The sequence below is a fragment of the Artemia franciscana genome, chromosome 15 (assembly GCF_032884065.1).
Source record: "Artemia franciscana chromosome 15, ASM3288406v1, whole genome shotgun sequence".
Classification (NCBI taxonomy): Eukaryota; Metazoa; Arthropoda; class Branchiopoda; order Anostraca; family Artemiidae; genus Artemia; species Artemia franciscana.
This window is the reverse complement of record NC_088877.1, coordinates 706,217-733,064: the sequence shown is the minus strand read 5'-3', so window position 1 is coordinate 733,064 and position 26,848 is coordinate 706,217. Positions and strand designations below refer to the sequence as shown.

At 33.8% G+C, this 26,848-nt stretch overlaps 1 protein-coding gene across 1 annotated transcript in view; it reads left to right on the top strand.

Moving 5' to 3' along the window:
* Positions 1 to 24,486, top strand: part of LOC136036676 (tyrosine-protein phosphatase non-receptor type 2-like) — a 56,787-nt gene extending 32,301 nt beyond the window's left edge. The window contains exons 5-9 of the mRNA XM_065718984.1: positions 6,104 to 6,335; positions 10,688 to 10,837; positions 12,601 to 12,934; positions 17,728 to 17,902; positions 22,656 to 24,486. Of these exons, the coding sequence (XP_065575056.1) occupies positions 6,104 to 6,335; positions 10,688 to 10,837; positions 12,601 to 12,934; positions 17,728 to 17,902; positions 22,656 to 22,845 (1,081 nt within the window). The 3' untranslated portion in view covers positions 22,846 to 24,486. The remainder of the gene's footprint in view (positions 1 to 6,103; positions 6,336 to 10,687; positions 10,838 to 12,600; positions 12,935 to 17,727; positions 17,903 to 22,655) is intronic.
* The last annotated feature ends 2,362 nt before the right edge of the window (positions 24,487 to 26,848 follow it).

Sequence of the window (26,848 nt, the reverse complement as noted above, 5' to 3'; positions counted from 1 at the left end):
GACTGACATAAACGGACCGGATCTGCTCTCTTTAGTGGAGTTGGGGGGGGGGGTAATTTTGAAAATTGAGGCATTTGTAACTTGCGAAAGGGTGACCAGATCTTAATGAAATTTGATATTTAGAAGTGTCTTGCGCTTTAAAGCTCTAATTTTAAATTCCGACCAGATCCTGTGATATTGGGGGGAGTTGGAGGGGCAAACCGGAATTCTTGGAAAACGTGAAAATTGTGGTATTTTTATTTTACGAAGAGGTGATCGGATCTTAACGAAATTTGATATTTAGAAGCAATTTAAGTCTCAGAGCTCTTATTTCAAATCCCGACCAGATCTTTTGACATTGGGGGGAGTTGCAGGGGGAAATCTTGGAAAACACTTGGAGTGGAATCGGGATGAAGCTTGGTGGATAGAATAAGTAAATGTCCTTGATACGTTATTGACGGAACCGTACTGGATTCGCTCTCTTTGGGGGAGTTGGGGGGAGGGGCTCAGTGATTTGGCGAGTTTGGTGCTTCTGGACGTGCTAGGACGATGAAAATTGGTAGGCGTTTCAGGGAGCTGCACAATTTGACTTGATAAAGTCGTTTTCCCAGATTCGATCACCTGGGGGGCTAAAGGGAGAGGAAAAATTAGAAAAATTAGGTATTTATAACATACGAGTGGGTGATCGAATCTTAATGAATTTTGATATTTAGAAGGACATCGTGACTCAGAGCTGTTGTTTTAAATCCTGACCGGCATTAACCCTCTTATTTTCCTTTTAAATCAATCTATTGATTCATAGAATTTTGTTAGAGCTCATACCATATGATCTCTTGGCTCTTAGCTCTTCTTGCCTCGTCACAAGTGTCATATGAGCTCTTAGCTCTTGTTGAAAGGTTGGGTTCGGGATAAAAATTTTGAAGGCTAGGATTTCCCTTGTTGCAGCTGTACTATGTTTGTTACTATCTCAATCAATCAGTAAAGTAATAATACATGGTTTGATTCAAGGAAAAGACTTTCCTACATAATTTGACCTTTTTAAAGCCGTTCTGACCAAGCTCACAATACGCATCTTTTTTAAGCTTTTAGCGGCAAATTTTTTAACTTTGAAGCTCTATAGCAGAAAGCTAAATAAGATAATGTATGTAATATTGTATAACAACATACTATTAACTTGCAATGCCTCGCGCTGGTATATTCATAGTAGAAATTGATCTCTTTTGATTCCTGATAGTATTTTTGGTGTACCCGCTTCTTGCAGTAAAGACCCAACTCCAGCCCATAGTAGACGAAAATTTGTGATTTGGTTTGTAATTATGGTTGCCCCCATAGGAGCAATGTATTAAAGTAAGCCCATGCTACACCATTAGAATCATTATAGCTGAAACCCATTTGGGAGATTTATAGTCCCCCATCTTGAGCTAGAAGGGAATTCACTTTTTCACACGGGACGCAGTATTGTTGTTCTGTTTTTTCTGTCGCTGCTTGTAGGGCACTGTAAAACCATAGAGAGATGTTTAAGGGCTCATTTGAAAGGAAGTTGCTATTTTTAAATGATGGCCTGCTGGGATGTCCTGACCCTGAACCAACCAGTCTCTAAGCTTCCTTTTGCCAAAGAACTAAAAAAATACAAAGTTATAATAGCCTGAGTCACTGAAACCTTTATCTCTGGAAGTGGCGAAGAGAACGTTGTTGAACAGCGCACACTGCTCTCGTCCGGTGGGAGCCAGAAAATGGAGGATGTTGGCCTAGATACTGAACAGTGTTACATGCAAGGATCTCCTGTCGTTTGCACCAGTAACACCGAGGCTCCTGAGAGCAAGGCTCGATGGGGAATACAGAATAACAACCATCATATCCTGTTATACCCCCACAAGTGAAGATGAAGAGAATAAGGACGAGTTGTATACCCTATTAAGATCTGACCTCTTGTCAGTATCTCCCCATGACTACCTTGTCCTGCTAGAAGATATGGATGCTAGTATTTAAGATAAATTTGCCATGTGGGATTCGGCTGTTGGGCTCGTATCACTGAATAGTATGAAAAATAATGGAGAGAGAATTCCGAACTGCTGTCTGACCAACAATCTTACCTTTGCAAACATGTTGTTTCAGAGACCTGACATAGCCAAGTATACGAGGTAGACCAACAATGAATCGATAAAGAAGATGCTTGATTACACCATCATACGCGGACAATGGCTGTCATCTGTGCGGAATTGTCGTACCTACTGAGGAGCTGAAAAAACTAGACTCCACCTAAAAGCTACCAAAACCAGCCAGTTATAAAATTGACACATACCACATCCAGCAAGACCCCTATCAGACTGAACGATTCCAGGTTAAAATGTCCAACAGATTGGAGGTCCAGATTGAAATTTGAGCAGTGCAACGCTAGTGAAGGCGTATGGAAGGTCTTCAAAGAGAATGCTCTTGTAGTGGCAACTAGTGTTGCTGGAATGAAGCAGCGGAAGAAAAAAGACTCGATCAAAACGATTTGCTCGCCATCATTGACTGCAGATGAGTAAAACACCTTCGTGGGTACATGACACCATATAGACTATTAAACAAAGAGCACAATACTATGTTGCACAAAGGCTGCAAGACCTTTATTGACAGCAAGACACGCCCAGCCTCAAGATGATGCCTAGAAAAAGGACATTGGAGTTTCTTATAACATCATCCGTGATCAATCAAGTCAAAACACTCGTGCTACAGCGTATTTTCTAAACTCCGGCCGCAAGAATATTTATGCCTAATCAAAGTGTCTCTGCCTCACTACTTAGAAAAACTTCCAAACCCGACCAAATCGACGATCACCTTACTGCTGTTGTGGCCAATGCTAAATCTGTCCCTGATGGTACTACATTTACAGCATAACTGCGACCCGAGAGCAGAGGAATAACAAAGTGCCGGGAATATGTGGCCTGATATCAGAAATCTTGAAGAATGGTCGTCCATCCATGATGCTCTGGCTACAAAGGCTATTCATTACTGTATAGCCTCCTGAAAAGATCCCATAAGACTGGAAGACAGGCTCAGTTGTGCTAGTCTACATGGGGATAGTAATCAAAGTAGATTTTAGTACGTATCGTGGCATAACTGCTCTCGGTACCTGGCAAAGTTCGCCATGCTGTTTCTCAAGCGGGCAGGAAGCTCTGTCGCCCCCAGTAAGCTGGGTTTCTGCCGGGGTAGTTCATTTCTGGGTAAATCTATACAACTAGACACCTTGTGGAGAAAAATCTAGAATATAAAATAAATGCATGCACTGCTTCGTTGATTTTTGATCGGGTTTCGATGTTGTTGACAAAACGCTCCCTGTGGCTGATCCTCCAATCCGCTGGTGTGCCCACAAAAATTGTCAATCCGTTCAGAGTGCTGTACAATAATACGGAAAGCCCTGTCATGTAATGGTCAGGCCTCCTGGTGATTTATATTAGTAATGGTGTTTGGCTGCACTCGAACTCTTCAACTGTTTTATGATCATGGGCTCAAAAAAAAACTGTTAGTGCATCCGTTTTGGATTGATTTTAGTGGAAGTTTTTGTCAAATGTCGACTTTGTTGATAATATGGCGTTTTCTAATAATTATAACATTGAAAATTAAGTATTATCGTTTAATTAAATCTTGAACCTGAAGTTTCTAAGATTTCGAAGAATTAATATCATAAGTTTAACTATCAGTTTATTGTCGTTAGTTTTTTCCAGTCAACTTGATTATATACAGATTTAGATTTTATTTTTCGTCAATGCTTTGAAAATGAGATCGCACTGTTGAAAATGAATATAGTTTCTAATAAAATGCGAATGACACGAGACGCTTTAGGCTTTAGAATTTTTACTCGTTTTAGAATTCATCTATTCATCTATATTAGTATTGTTTTAATTATATTTATTTTTAATGTAATTATCTTGTTTAATTTTTGTTAGCTTTGAGCTTCATTTATTCTCTGATAGACATTTCTAATCGTTTTGAGTTAATATTATTATAGGCTTTTGTATCTGCTAGTCGTGAGCTGTAATATAGCTCTTTACTTCTCTTTGAAAGCTTCTTTTTTGAAATTTTTTTAATCATTGTCACCCAACAGCCTAAGAAGGTATAGTTTTTTCTGGAGGTGTATTTGTCTTTCAGAAACAACAGATTGACAATGTTTGAATTTGTACGGACGAAAAGTAGTGTTAAATTTAACCAATTAGATTTGTTTATTTATCTTCACTGTTCAATGTGACAACACGATGGGAAATGAAAAGACTGCCCTGAAGTTTTAAAGCAATTTTTTACCGCCCTAAACTTTATCATTGTGAAACCAGTAAAAGAAAATCCTGGAAAATCGTGGTTTTCAGGTATAAATAGACCTAAAATTAGTCTAGGGGACAAAATATTTTTATTTGGATGTTCTTGATATTTTAATAATGCTCCTGAAAAATACAGGCTATTAAAAAAGAAAAAAAATTATTGCCATCAAACAGTAATTGCTATTCCACTTCATTTTATTGTAGAATACAATTACACAAGAAAACACTAAAAAAGATCTGTATATCTTTTTTTCCCCGCACATGGATGGGCACATTAAAGTCAACTTCAGCAATGAATCCTCCTTTTGAATTTGCTTTCCCCTTTGGGGGAAAAAAATCCCCCAAATTCCACAGGGGGAAATCTTCCTTTTGAATTTGTCCCGGTTTGGAACTGGGACACTGATAGGTTCAACTAGCCCTTTTCTGTTCGATTTTATGTTCCCCAGGTGCCAAACGCTAAAAAAATAACAAAAAAACAATGGGCCAAGGAAATTGCTTCTATATGAATATCCAACTTTTAGAGATGCACAAAGAATTTTACTTGCTATGAATTATTGCCGAAAAATAATTTAATATCCCAAAAAGTACTTTTAAAAACAAATAATGAAACGTAAAATAGCGTAAAAAATAAAAACTTAAAAGAGATTGTGAGAGTTTTAAGTGAAAAATAGCATAAGTGTTTTGCAATAAGACTGAAATATCCCTGATTCATGACTATTAAATTCAATCTGGTAAATACAGATAGAAAAAAAAACACTTAAAAGTTTCTTGATAATTCGTTTTAGAGGTTTCCATAGCTAATTTGTAGAGGTGCACTAGTTTTCAGTGATGTTGTGTGTATATTCTTCATAATTATGAGAGAGAAACCAGCACTGTGTTCATATGTGCACAGAGGTCTTGTCCTTGTGAGGTAGGGGGATCTAGTAGGGGGAGGGTAAAAACATGAAAAGGTGCATTTCTGACTTCTTCTTTTATTTATTTTTTTGCTTGGGTTCATTGTAGCCGATCCCTCACACCCTCTCCTATGTCAGCTATTTATGTTTCTTTTTCTCACGAATACTTGTTTTTCTCCTCAGTCTTGAAAATCGGAGTTTTAACATGCAAATGTATGAATTTATTTCAGCTTTCTTTTTTTTAATTTAAAAAAAATCAAAATTTTAGCTTTCTTTTTTTTAAACGGGAATTCTCCATTTTTTTATATTCTGTTTCATCTTCATCTAATGTCATAGTGGCTGAAATCATTTTGGCAATTCCTTAGGAAAGAACGTCATTCAACTCTTAAGATTGTTTTCAAATTTAGTTTCATTATTGTCCTATGTTGAAAACTTTTTTTCTTGTTCCAACATAAACTCCCAGATAAAGTATAAAAAGTCAAAGAACCTCCAGAGCCATTGCTGCAGCACACAGACGGAGAATCAAAGTTCCATCTGCTGAACTCCTGGAGATGTATCTTTAAAATAACGTTAGAATTCTTCAACATCAATCTCAAAGGAAAACTCCCCTACGTGTGTGCTAATAATATATAATAATTTAAGTATATAATATTTAATATTTATATTAAATATATTATAAATATTAATATTTTTTATATAAACATTTATATAATTTTTTTTTTATTTATATAAATTTTTTATATAAATATTTTTTATATACATATATCATAATATTTATATTAAATATATTATATAAAATATATAATAATTATAATGATAATTTTAAGTGTTCAAGAAATAGCTTTGGATCTGATATCACTGTTATCCTTTACTTTTTATCATTATATTACCCAAATATTACTCATATTAGTTTTTAGAATATGCTTTTATTTTCAGGATAACGGACCAAGAAAGTGGCGAAACGAGATCTGTCTTCCAGTTTCACTTTTTGACCTGGCCTGACTTTGGAGTCCCTTCTTCTCCAGCGTCTTTCCTTCATTTCCTAGAATACGTCAGGAACACAGGAACTTTAGACCTTAGTCCTGAAACGGGTCCACCAGTTGTCCACTGTTCAGCAGGCATCGGTCGATCTGGAACATTTTGTCTTGTCGACAGCTGTCTTATCATGGTAGATAATACTACCGTCTGTATTTGGATTCCTAGTGGTGGAGTGGGAATATGCCTAGAAATATACATACCCTTCTATACCAGTCTTCCCTAAAAAAAAGAATAGTTAATCAGTTGTTGAAATAAACAAAATAAAACAAAACACACACATATATATATATATATATATATATATATATATATATATATATATATATATATATATATATATATATATATATATATATATATATATATATATATATATATATATATATATATATATATATATATATATATATATATATATATATATATATATATATAAATTTTGCATATTTTGTGTGCTATATTATTTGTGTATAGTGTGATCATTGCACATGTTGTATTATGATCCGCTTTTCAAACTCACAAATAGACTTTATATTACCTTATGACCATGTAGTGGATAAAAACATGCCTAAAAACTTCAGAAACTGTAGTTCACGTTTCCGGGTTACAAGACCTTCCTGGGGAAGTCGTGACCCTTGATATGTTTTCTATACAACTTATTATAGCCTCACTCTTTATAATACTCATTATAGACACTAAAATTGACTTCAGATTATCTTGTAACCATACAGGGGATAAAATTTTGCCTTTAAAAAAAAAAAAAAGGTGGTTTAAGTTTCCAGATTACAAGGCCATTTTGAGGAAGTGGTGACCCTTGATATGTGCTAAAGAAAAAAAGTAAAATGTAATATTTCAACTAAAAGTTAGCATAAAATATCCTGTATCTGCCAAAGGCTGCAATCCAAGGCTGTGTCCAGGGGGAATTTCAGGGTTTGACCCCCCCCCAAAAAAATTTTTTTTCCCTACTCTTAAAAACATAACAGAAATAAAAATGAAAAAAAAATACAAAATAACAATATGTGTATATATGTATATATATATATATATATATATATATATATATATATATATATATATATATATATATATATATATATATATATATATATATATTATGAGCAAAAAGCTGAAATTAAGAGCAAAAAAACTAGTAATTGCGAAAATATTTGTATATATTTTGACAAGCGATTACAACAATTCAAAAACTTTAAAAGAAAGTTTAAGCAATTTGAAGCTTAGTAGAAATCGTTGTTAGAAATCGGACTTGCTTGATTAATCAAATATCTTTGAGAATTAAAATGATAACTATTTAAAACCACCTGAACTATTAAACGTGATAGGACCGAGAGAATAGCCTGAACAAATTAAATTCATAACAGGTAAAAATCAACAACCTGCACTATCAAATGAGACAAGTGCTAAAAAAATGAAAATTTACAAGTTTGATAAATGTTAATTCATTGGAAGAAAAAGAAGTTTTTGTCCCACCTCCTGAGCATTTAACAAATCTACAACCTGGGCCGTCATGTTAAACTAGACCAATAAGGGTAGCTTAGTAAAGGGCAGCAAATTGTCTGAAGTAATGAAAATCTAAAATGAAGGAGAAAGAAAAATGGGATTAGATGATAAGTTAAAACGTAGTCAGAACCTGCCAATACTGAAAATTATAGTTATGATAATTGTTTTTGGTATTTTGATATGGAAATTGTCATCAATGCTTACCATGCCTTTGATAAAAAAAAAAATTAGTTTCTGCGATATGTGTTTCATAATGATTTAACTTCACCTCTTCGCTCTCGTTCATTCTTAGTGACATAGTCTCCTCAACGTTAATTTTTGAACCTATTCTTAAACCCTGAACTCTCAGAACCCCCAAAAAATCACATTTCTCCAACATAATGTTTTTATCTAATACAACTGAATCATCTGTGAGCATAATTTCCTGCCCATTTGATATCATGTTCTGCGCTCCGTCTTCTAGCGCTACATTTTCTCGTGTGCAGTTTACTTTAGAAAGTTTGTTTTTTCTCTCGTGTATAAATGGGGGATACTACGAGTTTGTATGTTTCTTCGCTCCTAGCATTGTTAATGCATATAATGTTGTTGGTTGTTTGTTTTCTCTCTTTTTTTTCTGTTTACTCCGCTTTTCCGAAATCTAAATTAAATTAAGTAAATAAAAATTAATAAATTTGTATTGTTGTTATACCTTTGTTATTCAAATGGAAGGCCTTTTTTCTCAGGCCCAATTGTTACTCACAATCATTATAAGTAATTTTCTGTTAACCTGATAGTTAAAAAACTTGGTACTAACAGGTCACGGAAAATTTATTAGCAGCACCTTCATATGTAGACAAAGATTTAAAAACGTTAAAAATGTCAAACACACCCTGGCAGGACTACCTTGATCAGGGTAAACCCCGTCAGAAATACCTAAAAGTGAGCTTCGATTGATGATTCATTGCCACCTGGAAGCCTTCAAGCGATGGTCCAACTATCAAAGCTGGGAATGAAATTGAAAGGAAATGGAATGAAAATGGAATGAAAAATCCTAAAGGCATATCAACACTGTTGATGGAGCCGCGAGGTCGTAATAGATGATAATGTAATAAAAAAAACTTGTGTATAAATGTCCAACAGTTATTTTTGTTTTCTGAAATGAAGAAATTTGAAAGTTGTGTTTCTTTAAGTTTTTTCTAAATTTCGCCATCAAAATTATTTTATCCCATAGGGCTTCAACTCGTAGAAAATTAAACAAACAAACGTATTTACAATTTTCTGTCGCGGATATATATATATCCACGACTAATTATAATTATATATATATATATATATATATATGTTGTTATTAAAGTTGCTATAAACGTCCTAATAGTGGAAATGGATTAGTACTCTTTGGTTGTAACTACATTTGTATATTTCTTATTGTATAATTTGTATAATTAAACCCGTTTTTCTCTCTTAAACTCTCATAAATTCTCTTATATAAATTCTGGCTTCAAAAACCGCTAAATGTCTATTTGGATGGTTATCAAACACCATCTCTGAAAATCGGCTTATCGTGTTTGACTTGAGAATAGTTTCTTTTACCAAACTAAATAATTAAAACTAAAAAAAAGTACGCTAGTGCAAATATTCCATGGTTTTGACTAATGGCTGGGTGATCTTTCGGTAAATACACATACGTAATTCATCTTTTTTTTAGTCATTTCTCAATATTTTCATTTATAAAAAAGCTTCGGATAGAATGAAAGCGTGGCTTTTTATTGATAACTAATTTTGCTTATAGGTTTAGCCATTTCTCTCTTTTAGCCTTTAAGTAAGCAGGCATATGCATATGTAGGGAGTCAAACAGTTTGTAGTGAAGAGCTGTAAGTAAGGAACGACTCGGCCAAATGGTAACCAACACTCTATAGAAAGGATGTTTGAAAACAATTGATGCTTAAAAAGAACTGACTCTTGATGCACGAATGGTGGAAACGAATTTGTACTTTTTGATTGCAACTATATGTGTATATTCATTGGAAGTCGTTGGGGGGAAGGGGGGGGGGGAATGTTGGGGAAGTATGATCTTATAAAATCTAAGGATGGATGTGTATATCCATTGTTCATTGGTGCATGGAGGTTTGACATTCAATAGTTTAAGTAGGAAGGTTTATTAAGAATTTATAAGAAGTCTCTGAAGTGCGGTTTATTAAACGTCCCTGTTTTCCAATTTTTTAAGAGAGTTCTCTTGACTAATTTTTGGGGGTGTGCAACAAAGAAAAAGAGACATTACTTCCATATACTTTCCAGTTAAAATGTGTACTCTTAAATCCGTTGGTTTTATTTCTCGTAACGTAGTGTTTCTAGCTGCTCATATTTTTTCATAAGTTTATGTCAGAATAGGAAGCCCTGCTTTTCGGTGCAAGAAATAATACCGCAAAAGGTGCACGAAAGGCGCCAGAAATAATCCCGCCTTTCGGTGCACGAAAGGCGCCAGAAATAACCTCGCCTTTCGGTGAACAAAATGTGCAAGTCCCGCCTTTCGGTGGACGAAAGGTACCAGAAATGATCCCGCCTTTTGGTGCACGAAAGGTGCCAGAAATAACCTTGCCTTTCAGTGAACGAAATGTGCGAGAATAATCCCGCCTTTCGGTGGACGAAAGGTACCAGAAATGATCCCGCCTCTCGGTGCACGAAATGACCTCGCCTTTCAAATCACGCGTTTCAAATACTAATGCTGGGCTACTAATCCAGATTGACAAGGAAATGCAATTTCTGGAGGGACAAACAGCTACATTTTTTTCGGAAAACTTGACTGTTTTTTTTTTGTTTTTTTTGTTTGTTTTTTTTTTCTATAGTTTATAACCCGCTAGTAATAACCCGGAATGTTTTTCAGCTTAAGTATTTTTTACGAATGAGGCTATATCTCTGTTTTTCTTATGATGGTCGATTTTTCTTCTTTTTTTTGCTAAAGTTTGCTCAATTCGAGTTTTTTTCCAGCTGAAAGACGAAGATGGTCCATCCAAGGTCAGCGTGCAGCAACTCCTATTAGATATGCGTCATTATAGAATGGGACTGATACAGACTCCAGAACAGTTAAGATTTTCATACTTGGCAATTATTGAAGCTTTCAAGGAAATGAAGGAAAAGGTGAGTTCCTCCTCCCCTTTTGTTCCTAAACAACAGTAAATTTCTAAGGTTAAACTTGCTCCTAATATTTACTCCTGATAATTTACTATTAGTGGCTCTTATAATAATTATTTACTGATATTATACTAATGATAAAACATAAAATCGCAAAGAAAGGAGGAAAACAAGGAGAAGCCAGTGAAAAAGTTGAAAAATTGTGCAAGTATTTTGGTCAAGACCTCCGCTAGACTGTCCTCGATGTAGAATAAAACTGATAAAAATATAAAAAACTGAACCGTAAAACAAAACACTAAACTAAAATATGATGACCCTTTCTTAGTAACAGTGAAAGAGGAACTGAATAAAAACACAAGTCTAAATGGCATTTCCCAATTTCATCTCACGTAAAGCACTCTTAAAGGCTAATCGCTTTCCAGAATTATTATCAGAGATTTTATTTAATTGCACAATATAATTTTGTGGATGTATATGAAAACGATCAGAATTAATATTTTCATCATAAATGGGACTTAAAAAGTTTTTCCAGTGTCTCTATTGAGAGCTGCCTTTCGGTATATGTGCTTTTTTTTATCTCAACTACCTCCCTGAAAACTCGCATGAGACCTTTAACGGGGACAATATTGGAGGTGTTGTCAAATAAAATGAAAAGGTGTGGATTGTCGTACAAATGTTGAGTCAAGGCTGAATCAAAATCTAAGGCCTTCGGCGTAGCCCCATGGCATTGTCTATTGAGGACCTAACCTACAAAATTATTCATTCTTTTCTATATCATTTCCTGTAAATTTATCACGATTTAGCACATTCCCAAGAATTTCTGCCCATCTCTCTTTAACTCTTTCCTTATCACTAGTTGTTGCCCCATTCCTATCTCTAACTGTGACGAACACAGATTGACTATTCCCTCTCAATTTATTAACATGCCTCTGCAATATTTTGCTATTATGTCGTCTTGTTGTATCTTCCAGATCTTCAATAGTCTTATCTATGGCCTCAACAGCACACCTCCTTAATTCATATTCTAATGCTTTTTCCACTTTTCCTACATTCTTCTTATTTTTATATGATCTATCGCTTAGATACTTCTTGTAATTGTCCCTCCTTTTCTCTACTAGACTTCAAGCGTTTCCACTAGTATTCCAAGCTGTGTTTCTAACTTTTTTCTTTCCTAAAACGCCATATACTACTTCAAAAACTATTTTCTAAAATTATATAATGTAATCTGAGCACAACTCATTTCTTTTTTTTCTATTGAGTGGCTGATTCGGGAGTATTCATATAGTCTAAACTAGGAAAAGGAATTTAAGGCCTTATATTTTTATTATTAGGCTACTTATAGGCTATATTTTTTACTACTAAAGAAATGAAATTTCCTGAACTGATGAACGAATTTTACCTATTACTGCTTAAAATATATCCAAGTATTGAACATAGTGCATAATATGTTAAGGATAAAATATAGATATCCATCTGTAGCAGCTTGTTTCCACATAGACCAGTGGATGAAATTTCTTCCCTGTGTAACAGAGAGGGGCTTCTTAGCCCCCGGTTGTGAGAAATAGTTTCAAATCTCTTTTTAACAGAGAGGGGCTTCTTAGCCCCAGGTTGTGAGAAATAGTTTCAAATCTCTTTTTTTTGTAAAGTATCAGTGGGATGGAATTCGAAACCTTTGTAATGGAAAATATTGCAAAATAAAGTAAAGTATCTGGCAAAATAGAATAAATAGTCTTATATCTGAAAATTTCAAAATTTAATATCTTTTTCAGGCTGTTATCCCCCTTTTCCCCTACGTATCGGACTCTGGAATTGAAAATGGGGTACTTGAAGAGGAGCCTGATGGTGAAGGGATAGAAGAAGAGGAAGAAGTTCCACCCCCTATTGAAAGTCTACCACCACCTGTGCCTCCAAGAAGTCAGTCACTTCCTTCTTCTCCAGTTACCCTTACACAAGAAGAGGAAGAAAGAGAAATGCCAATTTCGAATAAGCCATTGCCTAGCTTGCCATCTAGTGTAGAGGAGAGTTCTGAAGAGCATGAATGGGAAGATATTGATGAAGCACTGCCAGATATTGAACTATCTGCTGTAGGAGATTATTCTATAGGTAGGACTAAGGGATTTTCTTGGATGTAAATGTGTGTTTAATTGCCAGAACACTTCTTGGGAGAACACTCGGTGGTGTAATAGCGGTGGCCAGAACACTTCTGGGGAGTTGGCGTGTGCTCCACGTGGAGCATAACCTATAGTTTTTTTTTTCATAAGGTTGTATGCATTATTGCGACATACTCCTCTGGAATGACAGGTAAATTTTGGCATGAAAATGTGCTTTTGGATCTGGGGTGGCATTTCAACACACAACAACCTTAAAAAAAAATTATTTTGGGCTTACATAGCTGTGCCCTGTTTTTGTCCCCTCTTTGCTTAAAAGTGAATAATTTTGATATATAATAAACCGTTGCTGAACACGGTTTAAAGTACGAAGAAAAACTCAAACGTAACTATATATACTTGAGGAACTTTAAAAAAAAATTGACGAAGCCAACCACAAGAGACCCCCCCCCCTTCGCAAGAAAAGCTGTATTGTTGAAAAAGGGTGGTCGATTATCCCAAAAAGTATACGCTGTGGTCATGGGTGCCAATTAAAGATTTCTTCGGGGGGTGGGTAAATAAAAATTAAGATGTAAAATAATATATTGTTCAAAATCTATGAATGGGGACAATTTTTTTCTATTTTTTGAATGAAAATACCAAAAAGGGTATCTTTCCAATTCTAGGATAGGGGTGGGACTAAAAAATCTAGGGTGGGACGTCTGTCATCCTCTTGCCCCCTCCCCCTCCAATTGCTAACTCTAGTTTAGGCCATGGCGTCGATCGTCGTACGCATTTTTATGCCATCTTACAGACTTTTCTTACAATGTAACTTCTTTTTTAATTTACAAGTAAAATATTTATATTTTATAAATATTATATATAATATATTCTTGTATTATATAATATATTATAATTATATTTATATATTATAATATATTATATATTAATATATTATAATATATTTTATTATTTAATTATTATAATATATATATAATATATAAATATTATATGTAAAATATTATATATAAATATTTTTTAATTTCCAAGTGAACTATTAATCTTAAATACGGTTATCCTAAGACACCTAGGATAATTCATGACTACAGCCTCCTCTGTTTAAACAAAAAAAATGTCAAAAGCTTTATTTCTAAAAAAAAGAAAATGGCGAGAATGCTAAATAGAAAGAAAAAGTTATAAAGCTATATAAAGGTCCAGTTAAATCGTCACATTGCAAAGTATATTTTTTGGCATGTTTGTAGCGTTCTATAAAGAACTGCCCCATTTTGCAAACCTAGATTGCCATGTTGCCAAGACTTGTCGGCAATTTTTTAGGCGACATTGTTTTAAATTATAACTTTTTTTCCTTTTATTAAAAACTGAATTTTTGTGTATAAAAATTAAACTTGTAAATTTCTTCATTTTCCATTCGGAAAAAAAAACAATGATAATCTTTCCCGTTAGCAATATGACTATGTACCGAAAAAAAAACAAATACGAAAAAAAAGCAGACACTTTAGCAAAGACTTTCGCTAAGCCGTCTTCAGGGCTTGAAAAACATGTATACTCTAAACTTTCCGCGAAGCCAAGGCTTGAAAAACATGTATACTGTAAACATAACATTTAGAATTCCTCTTATGGAAAGTGAAAAAGTGCCTGAAAGTCAGAAGCCAGTGTGGTCTAAAGACCTTTTTACGTCAGGCTGTGTATTCCTTTCTGTATACCTTTTTTGTTTTTCTCGTTTTTGTAATTCAATTCCGGGCATATAACAGAACATAGGTATGCACAGCAAGTACATTTACAGATAATCACTGAATTCGTCCGAGAACTAGAGGTCTGACGTAAGCAAAAATGCATTTTATGCCCAAATAAACACGCTTCTGAATATCTAATTCCAGGTGATTTTATATATTTATTTACATAATAATAAGCAATAAACATAATAAACAGAAATTATGACAATACTGACAACATGATACACACATACAAATCAATGAAAATAACAACTACAACAAACGCTGACAAATAATACTATAAATTATTTAAAAATGATTTACTTTGAAAATTTGTTTCTGCTAGTTTTGTTTTGAATCCGTTAGAAATGTTTTAGGTGGAAGGTCATTCCATGGCTTCCACACCCTGTTGTAAAATGAATATTGGCCTATTTTCCTTTTTGAAAGTGAGAGGTAGTATATCATTTGGGTATTTGGGTATTTTACTTTATCTGTTTCCTTGGGCTGATGCAATTTTAGCGCGTCTTCTTAGGCCCAAATAATAGGCTTTTGTATATTCCGTTTTAGGCAATAGTGTTTTCTTGGAGTAAGGGATCCTCAAAAACTGATTAACTTGATTGGGTATAGTAAAGGGTGTAAGTTTGTGTTGATTTGATAGATTGAGGGCAGAGTATTCTCTTTGGAGCGTTGGTCTTTGAGTCTTTTCCGAACCTTACCGAAAGTGAAAAATTGCCTGAAAATCAGAAGCCAGTGTGGTCTAGAGACCTATTTACATCAGGCTGTATACACATATCATTTGTCTTTCTTGTTTTTCGTATTTTTTAAATGCAATTGTATATATAGTATACAATAGAATGCAAAGCAATAATCCAGGAGTGCTTATTGAATTTATCTGAGGGGAAGAGGGCTGACGAAATTATAACAAGTGTTCTTAGGCCCAAATTAAGCACGATTTTGCTAGTTTTATTCTAGGCTATTTTTAGTATTTAGGCTATTTAGTTTTTTTTTACTAGGTGTTTTCAGTGGACGGAGTCCTCAGAGCTAAAGACCTAATTTTATTCTGTGTACTTAGATATTTACCCATAACATTGTCGATATACCTTAAGATTAGGCCTCCCTAATCGTTTCGTAATGGCTTAAGATTAACCTAAGGTTATTGTTTTAATTAGTATCTATATGTTTTTTTCATTATCTTGCTTATAATTTTGAACCGTTATCTATATGCTATAATTCCATTTTAAGTATTCAACAAATACTCCAAGTGATGGCTCAGAATACTCGAGTCGTGTTACAAGCTAGATTTGACAACCCTAATTGTTTCGTAATGACTTAAGATTATTAATAACCTAAGGTTGTTGCTTTAGTTTGTGCACATGTTTTGACTCCACGTCCGGAGGACTTTATTAACGGGAAACATAATTATATATAAACAAAAAAGGCAAGCTTATACAAAATATGAAAAAAAAACTAAGGAAATGCAAAGGCTGTACAAAAAATAAAAAGAAAGACGACAGAAAATGTATTTAAATAAAATGCAATCAATTAACAACACAAAGCAGAAGCCAAGATGTCTTCTGTATACTATTGTAACGTACATATTCAAGTCAGATGTTTGCCCTTTCTGAAGATTAGATTTTTGTTTTCCCGTTGAAAAGGGCTTCCTGATGTAAAGTCGAAACATTCGGACTTTTATTAATCATTTTATATTACAAAAGTTTTTATACCGCCTGAAAACAAAAATTACCCATTATTTATAGATTTTGTTTCAACTGATTGTTAAGTTCTGGTTAAGGTAAGTCTAGTAAGTAGGTTGAGTTCTCTTTCTGGGCTGTAATAATCCGACGTTCTATATTCCGTGCTAGGTTTTGAGACAATACTCCCTTTGAGAATTACTGATGCTTTAATCTGTCCTTTGCTCCCATAGAGAATTACTATATATTACTACTTACTACTATATTACTACTCCCATAGAGAATTACTGATGCTTTAATCTGTCCTTTGCTCCCATAGAGAATTACTATATATTACTACTCCCATAGAGAATTACTGATGCTTTAATCTGTCCTTTGCTGTCTCTATCAGTGTTGTCTGTAAGAGAAATTTACTTTTATCAGTCGATTGGCAGCCACAGGAGCGTTCTAGGTTCTAGACTCTTATAACGGTGATGTTACTAAAAGTTGACATCCATCAGGAACGATTTTGAGGTAACTAAGAGCTTTTTAGGCTTAGAATCTTTTAAATTTAAATTTTATCAATCTCCTTCTCGCTCTAGTAATATTTTTCATATGCTTAAGTTTGAAAGTAATGTCAGTGGTAATTACGATACAAGTTTACTTCACTGAAGATGTCCAAAAAGTTTCTATAAAAGTAAATTAAAAGCTTTTGTTCTGTCCTCGTCCTCATCTGGGGTGGGAGGATGTCATAAATAAAGATTTAAAGGAAATGGGAACTTCCTGGGAAGGTGTAAAGAGGGCCTTGAATAGATTAGGTTGGAGGAAGAGTGTTCGTAGCTGTGTTGGCCCCAGGCGGCTTGGTGGTGCAGTGAGCTATTAGTAGTAGTAGTAGTAGTTTTGTCGTTCCAGCCTTCGTGACAGGGCCAGCTAGACTGATAAAGTTAGTATTTAGAAACTTTTTGTTGAACCTAGAATGTATTCAGAATGCCAAGTTTTTTTTTCACTTTGAGACAAATGTAGTGGTTGTTCGTCCCCTTTAGTAAAACTCTCATGGAGCTCAGTGGGTAGGTGCAATCACATGGCAAAGTACCAACACTAAGGCTTTAGGCTTTTCTTCGGAAAAGTATATTTAATTAATTAAGGCATCTCGATTTGATTGAGTAATGAAGTTTTTTGGTAACTCTCCTTGTTAACCACCTACAGTCCGAACTAGCTGGGTTTGTTGTATAGTTTTATGGATTATTAAACAGGCTTCCTGCCAGCTTTATATTCAGAGATTTTGAAGATTTCAGCGGTTCTGGGCCCCAACCCCTTCATACTCCCTGCTCGCATGTCTTAGTGGTGGAATTCTAATCATTTTAAGCTAAACTTTTTTTTACATTTTTTCTCATTTTTATGTGCAGGACTTGATGATGCCCGGAAAAGAAATAACGAAGAAAGAACTGTTGGAACTGAGCCAAAGAAATTGAAATCCGACTTAGCAGTTGATTCCACACTAGCCAACGGGAATGGAGCAGTAGCAGGAATGAAGGATTTTAATGTACCTGATGTAACTACAAAACTCTGCCCCGAGGAAAGGTAAACAGAAACCCCCTAGACGTGCGTGTATGAAAACGGAATCTGATTCTTTTTTTTCTTTTTTTTTTGTCATATTTAGTGAAGACTTTCTTTATTTTTGTTAGTAAGATCTTTTCAGCGTAATATCTTAGATCGCTTCTTAGGTTTCTTGTGACACTCACAGTTTTTGTTGTGACACTCGGCTCGGAATCGCTTTGTTTTAACAATATTTTCGTGAGATAGGGGAAGTGCTTATCGAACTTACGCTGCTTTTTATATAGCTTCCTACCCAATAAATTCTTTTTTGTTTTAACCATCTTTTGTTGTGTTTCTGTATCCGATTCTTAGCGCTAATAGTGCTAGCACAGAGGGTCAATTCACGAGAATATAAGGAACATTATATTTTTTTTTTAATATAAATCTAGGGGAGGCAATTTAGTTGTTTTTCCATTTTTTATGATAATATCAAAATATATTTCCCAAATTATAGGGGAGGGGACAATCACCTCCCTTCCCCATTGATTGACATTTCTGAATGGCTCATCACTATTATTGTTGTCACTGTTATAATCATCATTATCATCACGATCACAATTAATTTCTTCAACCACAGTGCCGTTCTATTTACAAATAAAACGAAATAAAAACATAGAAAAATGTGTATAATATTTCAAATAAGACTGGGAAAAAACAAAAAATATCCATTTACCCTAATAATAAAAAAAAGGAAAATTCCTAGTATTTCAGCTTCATGTTCGGAAGCTTCTGTCAACGGGAATAGTAATAATAATAAAGTAAAATAAACAAAATATATAAAGATAAGGAAAAACGCAAATGATGACAAACTTACCTTTTAATAATGCTCAATGTGAATGTCCGATACGTCTGTTATAAAGATATGAGTTTTTCTCGATTGTAGCGATCTGATTTAAAAAGAATACATTATAAAAATTAAAAACAAAATGAACCTTACCCTTATATGGTTGCCTAAATTATAGCCAAAAACTAGCTAAATACCCATAACATGGACAAAGGATTGGCTTGTCCCTAATCAATTAAATTAAAGAAACAAGTTTTTTCAACTGAAAATAAGGGACAACATTAAAACTTAAAACAGACAGAAATTATTACGTATATGAGGCGAGTCGCCCCTTTCTCAATGCCTCGCTCTTAACGCTAAAGTTTCCTAGTACATTTAAAAAAGCTTGCTATTTTTCTAATTATCTGACTTCTTGTGTCTTGGGAGTCGTTCTTGAAAAATTGAACATAAAGTCAAACTTTAGCGTAAAGAGTGAGGCATTGAGGAGGGAATAGCCCCTTTACCAGAGATAAGATCAGCCAGTTTATTAGAGATAAATATAAAATTAAGATTCTTATTCTTTAAAGAACAAGATTATCATATTGTTTATCAATCAAAGTGCCTTTAGACGTGATTATGCTTTATAGACATAATAAGAAAAGGGAAAACAAAAAACGAATATGGTAAAAGAAAAACATCATTCAGAATCAAGCAAATCTAAAGTTCAGAATCAATGAAATTTAAAATTTCTGAAGTTTTGGCCTGAAGAAAACGGCTATTTTGGCGAGCGAAAATGGGCATGCAACGTTGCCATGTGGATCTTGATTTGTGTGCCTGATCAAAAGGGATTTTTTCTGAATTCTCGTTAACGGCTTAGGATGAAAAGACTCTTTTTGATACCCATCTACAAAAAATACCAATAATTTATTCCACGAGTGAATATGTTGAACGTATGTTCAACTTTTATGTTGAACATAATTTGCCTGCTGGAAAAATGAAATGAACATGAATCGAAGAATGAATATGATCCTGGGACGAAATTTGACTCTTGTTGGTACCTAGACTTAGTTTCTCTCTCTCAGTAAAACCTGGACTACTACTACAAGTCGTTTTACTGGTAAGCAATTTTAGGTCGACGAATCATCGAACGACTCTTCCCCACCCTTATTTAAACTTCTGGCAGCTCAATAGCCCTTGTATCAACTAGACGTGATTAATTTTCGGAGATGCAGGACATGGTTCGTTGCTAAGGAAAGTGGGGAATTTTATCACTTTATTTTACCCCATAGTACGGCCCCAAGTATTCAGTTCCTCTGAAGAACCAACTCGTATACTTTTACTTGTTTCTTGGCAGACGGGGTTTTAATAGGAAGAGTTTTCATATAGCTTTCTTTTTTTTTGCTTTTTTTTGTTTATTTAGCCCCATTTCTTCGTCCATATCTGGTTTGTCTATGTTGCTCAGTATCTGCAGTGACAAAAGCCAAAAAATGTTTTGGTACTTAGGTTGATTTGGACTCTTCTTTTGTAAGTAAACTGAAAAACAATACATTTTTTTTTCTACTGGCGCGCACAATGATTTTTCTGGTTTTAGTAGTTACTATCTATAGCTGATTCAGGTATTTCGGTTAATCTTAATAGTAAAATGTTATTTGAAAACTATTTTATGGGAATTAAGAAAAAATAGCCTTTCCAGTTTTTAACGTTTTTCGGGAAGCATATTTTGCTTTTCACTGTTTTTCGGGGGGCAGGGGGTCTCTCCTAAATAAACATTTTTGAAAAGGTTATTTATATAAAAATAGCAGTGAAACACTGAGGAGAGAGTCACAAAACAAAAACGAAGTGCTTATTTAATTAGCAGTAAAAAAAATGGAAATATTTTCAAGATAAAACTCAAAGCACAGTTAGAACATACTAAATGAAAATTATTATGCTTTTATAGCTCATATGGCTTTTTTGCTTTTTTTTTATTTAGCCCCATTTCTGCGCACATATCTGGTTTGTCTATGTTGCTCAATATATGCAGTGACAAAAGCCAAAATATGTTTTGGTATTAATGTTGATATGGACTGTCCTTTTGTATGTAAACTGAAAAACAGTAATGTTTTAACAATGATTTTCCTGTTTTTACTTGGGGCTTTAATATTTTTCATATAGTTGCCTTGTTGGGCTTTCTTGTTTTTTTTTAAGTTTGTTTCTGAGGGACTTGTTTCTCTATGTGTGCTTGCGTTTTGTGTGACTGGTTTTGATTGTATTATGAAATCAACTCTGATCGTTTGTATTCTCGCATCATTATTCAGGTATGTTTCGTAAAACGCGAGAAAATCTTAAGAAAAAAAACTGTTGTAGGCGCGTGCGCAGGAACCAATTCTGTTTATCAGGAGAGTTATCAGAACCCCCAAAACTTACATAAGAAACTAAAGCCAAACAAGGATAAATTAGCATAGATATCTTAATGTCATGGGATTTGAACTCAAAGGACATGGCCCCAGCGGGCGTTCCTGAGCTGGGGGTACAAGGCCCAAAGAGTAGTCAGAGCCTCCTCCAATGAGCCAGAATCTAGCCAACATGTTCAAATGCTTATGGTCTAAAACAGTAGCGCCAATTTGGACGGAAGCAAAGGAACATTCGCTCCCTCCTTAGATTTTATATCCCCTCCCCCTTTTAGATTTCAAAAAATACATTTTTTTATATATTCGTTGAAAATTACCCTTTTAAGTATTATCATTGGAACAAAGTAATATCCTCCTTCCCCTCTCACCATTTTTATTATTTTGCGTGACTAATCTATGGCGGGATTTCTACGCCCACTTGCTCCAGTTTTCATAACATCATTACTGGATGCTGGATGTTAACGTTGCTTGAAAAAACTTATCAATGATTTTTCTAGAATATGATTTTTCTAGATTTTTATAGAATGATAAATCTAGAATAAAAAGAAGAAGAAAAAAAAAACTTTGGACTTTTTGTTGACTAAGCAAAGAATAGCAATAAAAGTAGTTGACAAATTGTTTAACTATAAAAAGCATTATTAGAACACAACTGTTGATGGATTTTGAGCGCAGAATAATAAAGCAATTGTCGACTTTCTCCCGTCCTAGCAAAAAATAAAAATTGTAGGTGAAAATTGTCTAATTGTTTGAAATGTTTCTAGAAAACAAATTTTTGGATTATGAGCACGAGGTTTAAAAAAGAAAACGGAATGAAATAACCCTGCACTTCCTGTCGCCCTATCAAAAATTTTTACCAATAAGTGCTGGTAAAATTCTCACTGTCCAAAATCTTGATAGAGATCTGTTGTTGATAGATTTGAGTGCAAAGCTAAATAGAAAAAAAAATAATAGTAATAACTGAGGAATAAAATAAATCCTGGACTTTTCGCTGTTCTAACAAGAATATTACCAGTAAATGTTTGCAACGTTCTCCTATTATTCAAGACGTTGTTAAAGAACAAATGCTGGTAGATTTTGAGCGGAAAAGTAAATAGAATTTAAATAATAAAATTGCTACTTAACACTTTTGTATTCTACAGTTTTGTATTTCATGTTTGATTTTTGAGAATCGTTGTTAACAACTCTTTGTTAATCAATAATCCCTCCCCCCCCCCAATGTCCTAAATGGAGTAACTGATTCGTCTCTACAAAAATTATTAACTGTTCGTATTTTTGTCTTGATTGCTATCATCACCATATATTGAATAACTAATGATGATGTAAGTAATTAGTGTTGTTATTACTATTTTTTATTACACTCCCCTCCTTCTACTAGCCTTAAATGGCGCACCTGACCCAACTTTAAAAAAAAATTATCAGTGCTTCTTCGTACTTTTGGCTTTATTGTTATTATTACTTAATATTAAATATTTAATTATGATATTAGTAATTATTATTTCTAATATTAATTTAATTTTTTTAATGTTAAAATGAATTATTTAATTCAATTAATTAGCTAAGTTTTGTTAATTTTCTGTTTTTACAGTGAGCCAAAAGTGCGACAGAGGAGGAAAGACAATAAATTAGAAGAAAAAGTAAGAAAAATAAAACAAAAAATGGAGGCTTCAGAAAGGAGTCAAAGACGTAAAGCGATGCTTTGTAGCCCCTACGCCATGGCAGTTGGAGGAATGTTGCTGCTTCTGACTGGTGTAGTTGCTTATAAGTATTTTAGTTGATATCGCTGGAATAGTATACAGAGTTATCTAGAAGTTTTGGTGTAGTTCTGTAAAATTTTAAAGTTTCTCTAGATTCCAGTGAATTTGTGTTTGTTTTAGTTATTTGACTGAAACAGCATTAAGGTATGTTTTCTGTTATTTATGAAGGTCTGGCCATATTTATGTTGTTTTAGTATTGGCGCTTTGTGAAAAAATGGAAATGCGCGTAAAAAACGGCTTTTTGGTTGAGAGATGGTAAGTAGGTTTTTTCTTGTGGCCAAATTCTCTATACTACTGATTAATATTCTATGAATATCTTTCTTAGGTTATACAAAAATCACTTATCTTGGTTTCAAAAGTAGCCCCTTTTTCCTGAGGCCACTTCCGAAAGAATATTTTTCAGAGGGGCCCTATAATACAAAATTAAATTTTGCTTTATTTTAAGGACCAGGCTCAGAACCCCCCCCCCCCCCTCTTCCTATGCGTATGTCCTTGTCCAATATGCTATTTGACCCAAGAGGAAATTTTATCTCATTAGACATTTTCTGTCTAGTCAAAAGTGGCTCATTAAAGCAGCTTTCGCTCTAAGCTATTGTAACTATCAATAAAGTCGCTATAACTATGATCTAAGATAATCACAATCATCAAAAGCAAACTATTCAAAAGTCGAAAACGTGGAACAAAGAGGGAGATTCAAGTATGAATGGCTTTCAATTAAAAGTATATTAAGTGATTTTCAAAATTTATTAATTGTTCATCCAGAAATTCTATTTTTAAGTAGAAATTATAATTCCAAGCAGTAATCGAGTCTACTTAGCATTTACGGACAAAATTTGCTCTGTAAGATTGCAAAACGGAACATAATGTCTTTTCTCATGCTGGTGTGAAAGTTTGTAGGCCATAGTGTGAAAGAACCATATCATGTACTATTCGTAAAGACGTTGGGTTGCCTTGTGTGTTTTGTCTGGTTCTCTGTATGTCAGCTATGCACTTTTGATATAAAATTCCTTAAAATGGGAATTCTTGCCCAAAATTGATCCTGCTAGAACGTGTGGTGTTCAAAGTGGCTCGTTAACATGTACTACGATATCGTGTACCATGTAGTATATGCGTGTTTACACCATCCATGAAATTCTAATTTAATTTGACGAGCAGGCCCTTTTTTATAAACTCACTTTGGAAGCTATGTCAGTGTTTCCATTCTCAGTCGCCTAAAGTCTATCTTAGGGCATTTTGGGTATTTAGTTTGTGCATTTGGGTTTACATTTAATTTTATGTCTTTAAAATTTTTGCTACTCAAAAATGAAACTATTAATCTTTAGGGCGATAATTTTGTCCCCTTTGGCAGCCCTATTTAAAATTGACTACATTATATGATTACGTCAATATTAATGCAATAAAAATGTCGATTTCAAAACGAAGTTTTTTTCAGGTGATTAACACAATGTTAAAAACTTGATGCGCGAATTTAAATTGTAATTATAAGTTCTTAATATGCTCGTATTTGTTAGTGATTCATTCACAGAATGCCAGCACAAGTAAATACATCAGATAGTACTAATTGCTGACCCCACAGAAAACGGTTGAGGTTTTAAATAGATGGATAATTTATTTCCCATTATAAAAACGGTACAAGACCACAATGGGGTAAATAAATACAGTAAAAAGAAAACAAAACAAAAGAACCAAAACTTAGATACTATATGCATACTGTCCACACAGATATTTGGACGAATCATAATTTCAATGCCACTGGTCCAAACTTTAAGAATTCTGTCCGACGCTTAATGTGAGGTGCAATGGGGTCGGTAATGCTGAACCGGCGGGACACCAACGTACTCTTTGTCCAGGGTTGTAAATTAAACAGAAATTTTGCATATTTATAAAAATAAACAACGCAGCTGTTTTTTCATCAGTTTCCAAAACGTTTCAGTTTCAGTAATTAATTCATTCCTAGAATGCCAGTACAAGTAAATACTTCAGATAGGTCTAACTGCTGACCCCACAGAAAACGGTCAACTAGGAACTTCTAAGGATTAAGGAGAGACTTCAACTATGTATCAGAAAACCAATTCCACCTGCTTATAGTTCCCACTATACATAGAACCAAATATGCCAAAACACAGAATAATATATCTTAAGCGCCCTTTTCATTAGTTGGTCAGCCATATCCAAAGTCTTTATAAAATATAACACCTCATCAATATTAATGCAATAAAAATGTCGATTTTAGATTAGTTTTTTTAAACAGACATATCTTGTTTATCTCTGGACAAGCCAATAATATTTACTTGTTTTAAGTTTCAAGTTTAATATTTACTTCTGTAAGAAAAACCTTGCTAAGAAATCTAAAACAAACAAAGGGAAATTTACAAAGGAAAAAAAATTCCACCAACCTCCAATTTTTAATCTGTCAACAGCAAAAACTGATCCAAAAAACTCATACAAAAAAAACATCCAAATTTAACATCCAAAAAAACATCCAATTTTTGATTTATCATCCAATTTAACATCCAAAAAAACATCCAAATTTAACATCCAAAAAAACCTCCAATTTTGATTTATCATCCAAAAAAAACTGATCCAAAAAACTTATCCAAAAAAACATCAAAATCTAACTTCCAAAAAAAACTGTTCGTCTTCTTTGGCACTTTTCTCCATTTTTAGTGTTACAAGTTGTTTAAGCAAAGCAGTAAGTGTTTTTGTAAAAGCCTAAAATTAGTACCCCTTTTTCATTCACCATCATAAATTGACTACCCAACTTCAGTGTTTTTTTAAATTTGTAAACTTTACAGGAAAACTTACTAAAACTAAGATGTCCTATAGTTTAGGGATAGGTTCTTTGGATGTAAGGGTATGATGAGATGACGAAGTGTAATCATAGTTAAAAAAAATAAATATTATCTACCATTAGCAGCGTTCTTTTTTTACTCAACAGGTATTGTTGCAATTTAGCTTTAATAGCAGATAAATATGAATTAAGAAAAGTTAAAAAGATGATAAATAATGACAATTACCTACCCTTTATTTCTTTTGCATAAAAATGGCCTTTCGCAATATGAGCTATTAAATTTAGAAGTTGGGGCATGCGACTGACGTCATTGTTGCCATATATATGATCAAGAAGCTCAAGCTTAAACACAAAATGAAAAAGAGGACTTTCATGATTTTCTCCCGCATGAATTGGTAAAATTTTATTGGAAGTCCGAAATATTTATTAGAAGCAGGGTCAAAATTATCAATGATTTATCATAGGCTAATGATAACCATGGTTTTGAAGATTTAGCTCTCCAAGCAAATGTTTTTTTATGGATGTTCCCCTTGAATCCTGGCAGGAGGACCAGGGATGGGGATAGACCATTCCACTTCCCTTGAGGACCTAGAGGGATACCCATGGGAAACAAGACTTTAAACAATGCATGGAGACAGAAATTATTTGGTTTCATATATACTTTCATGTTTATTTACGTACGTGTCCGTATGCACACTAGAATATAAAGTTGGGGAGGGGAATTTCCCCCTGATGAACTTGTGGTTCATGCAAAATAGTTGTTCAAAAATCCGCTTTTTTGGGTTTCGACACAACAGTTAAAGATTTAAAATTGAAGCTCGTGTTTAATGTCACTATTGCCAGACATACGCTTTAGAAGCTTGAGTTTTGATATGATTAAGCACAGATTTCATTCAGACAGGTTGATTTTAGAGATTTTCAATTGCATATGAATTATTAATATTTTCACTCATACTATACAATAGTATAATATGTGGAGTAACACATAGAAAAAATAAATAAGAATACAATGCAAATTGAAATAGAAAACACAGAGAAACCACTTCAAGAGTCACACTGAAGAAATTATAATAAAAAGTTTTAACAAAGAAGAAAAAGGAAAAACGCAAACATAAAAAGTTGAAAAACGAGAAAGAGAAAAAATAACAACTAAAAGAGTCGATTTAAGAGGTGATGTGGAGAAATACGGACGCAATAATATGATTAATTATATTTACTTTGAATCTATATATT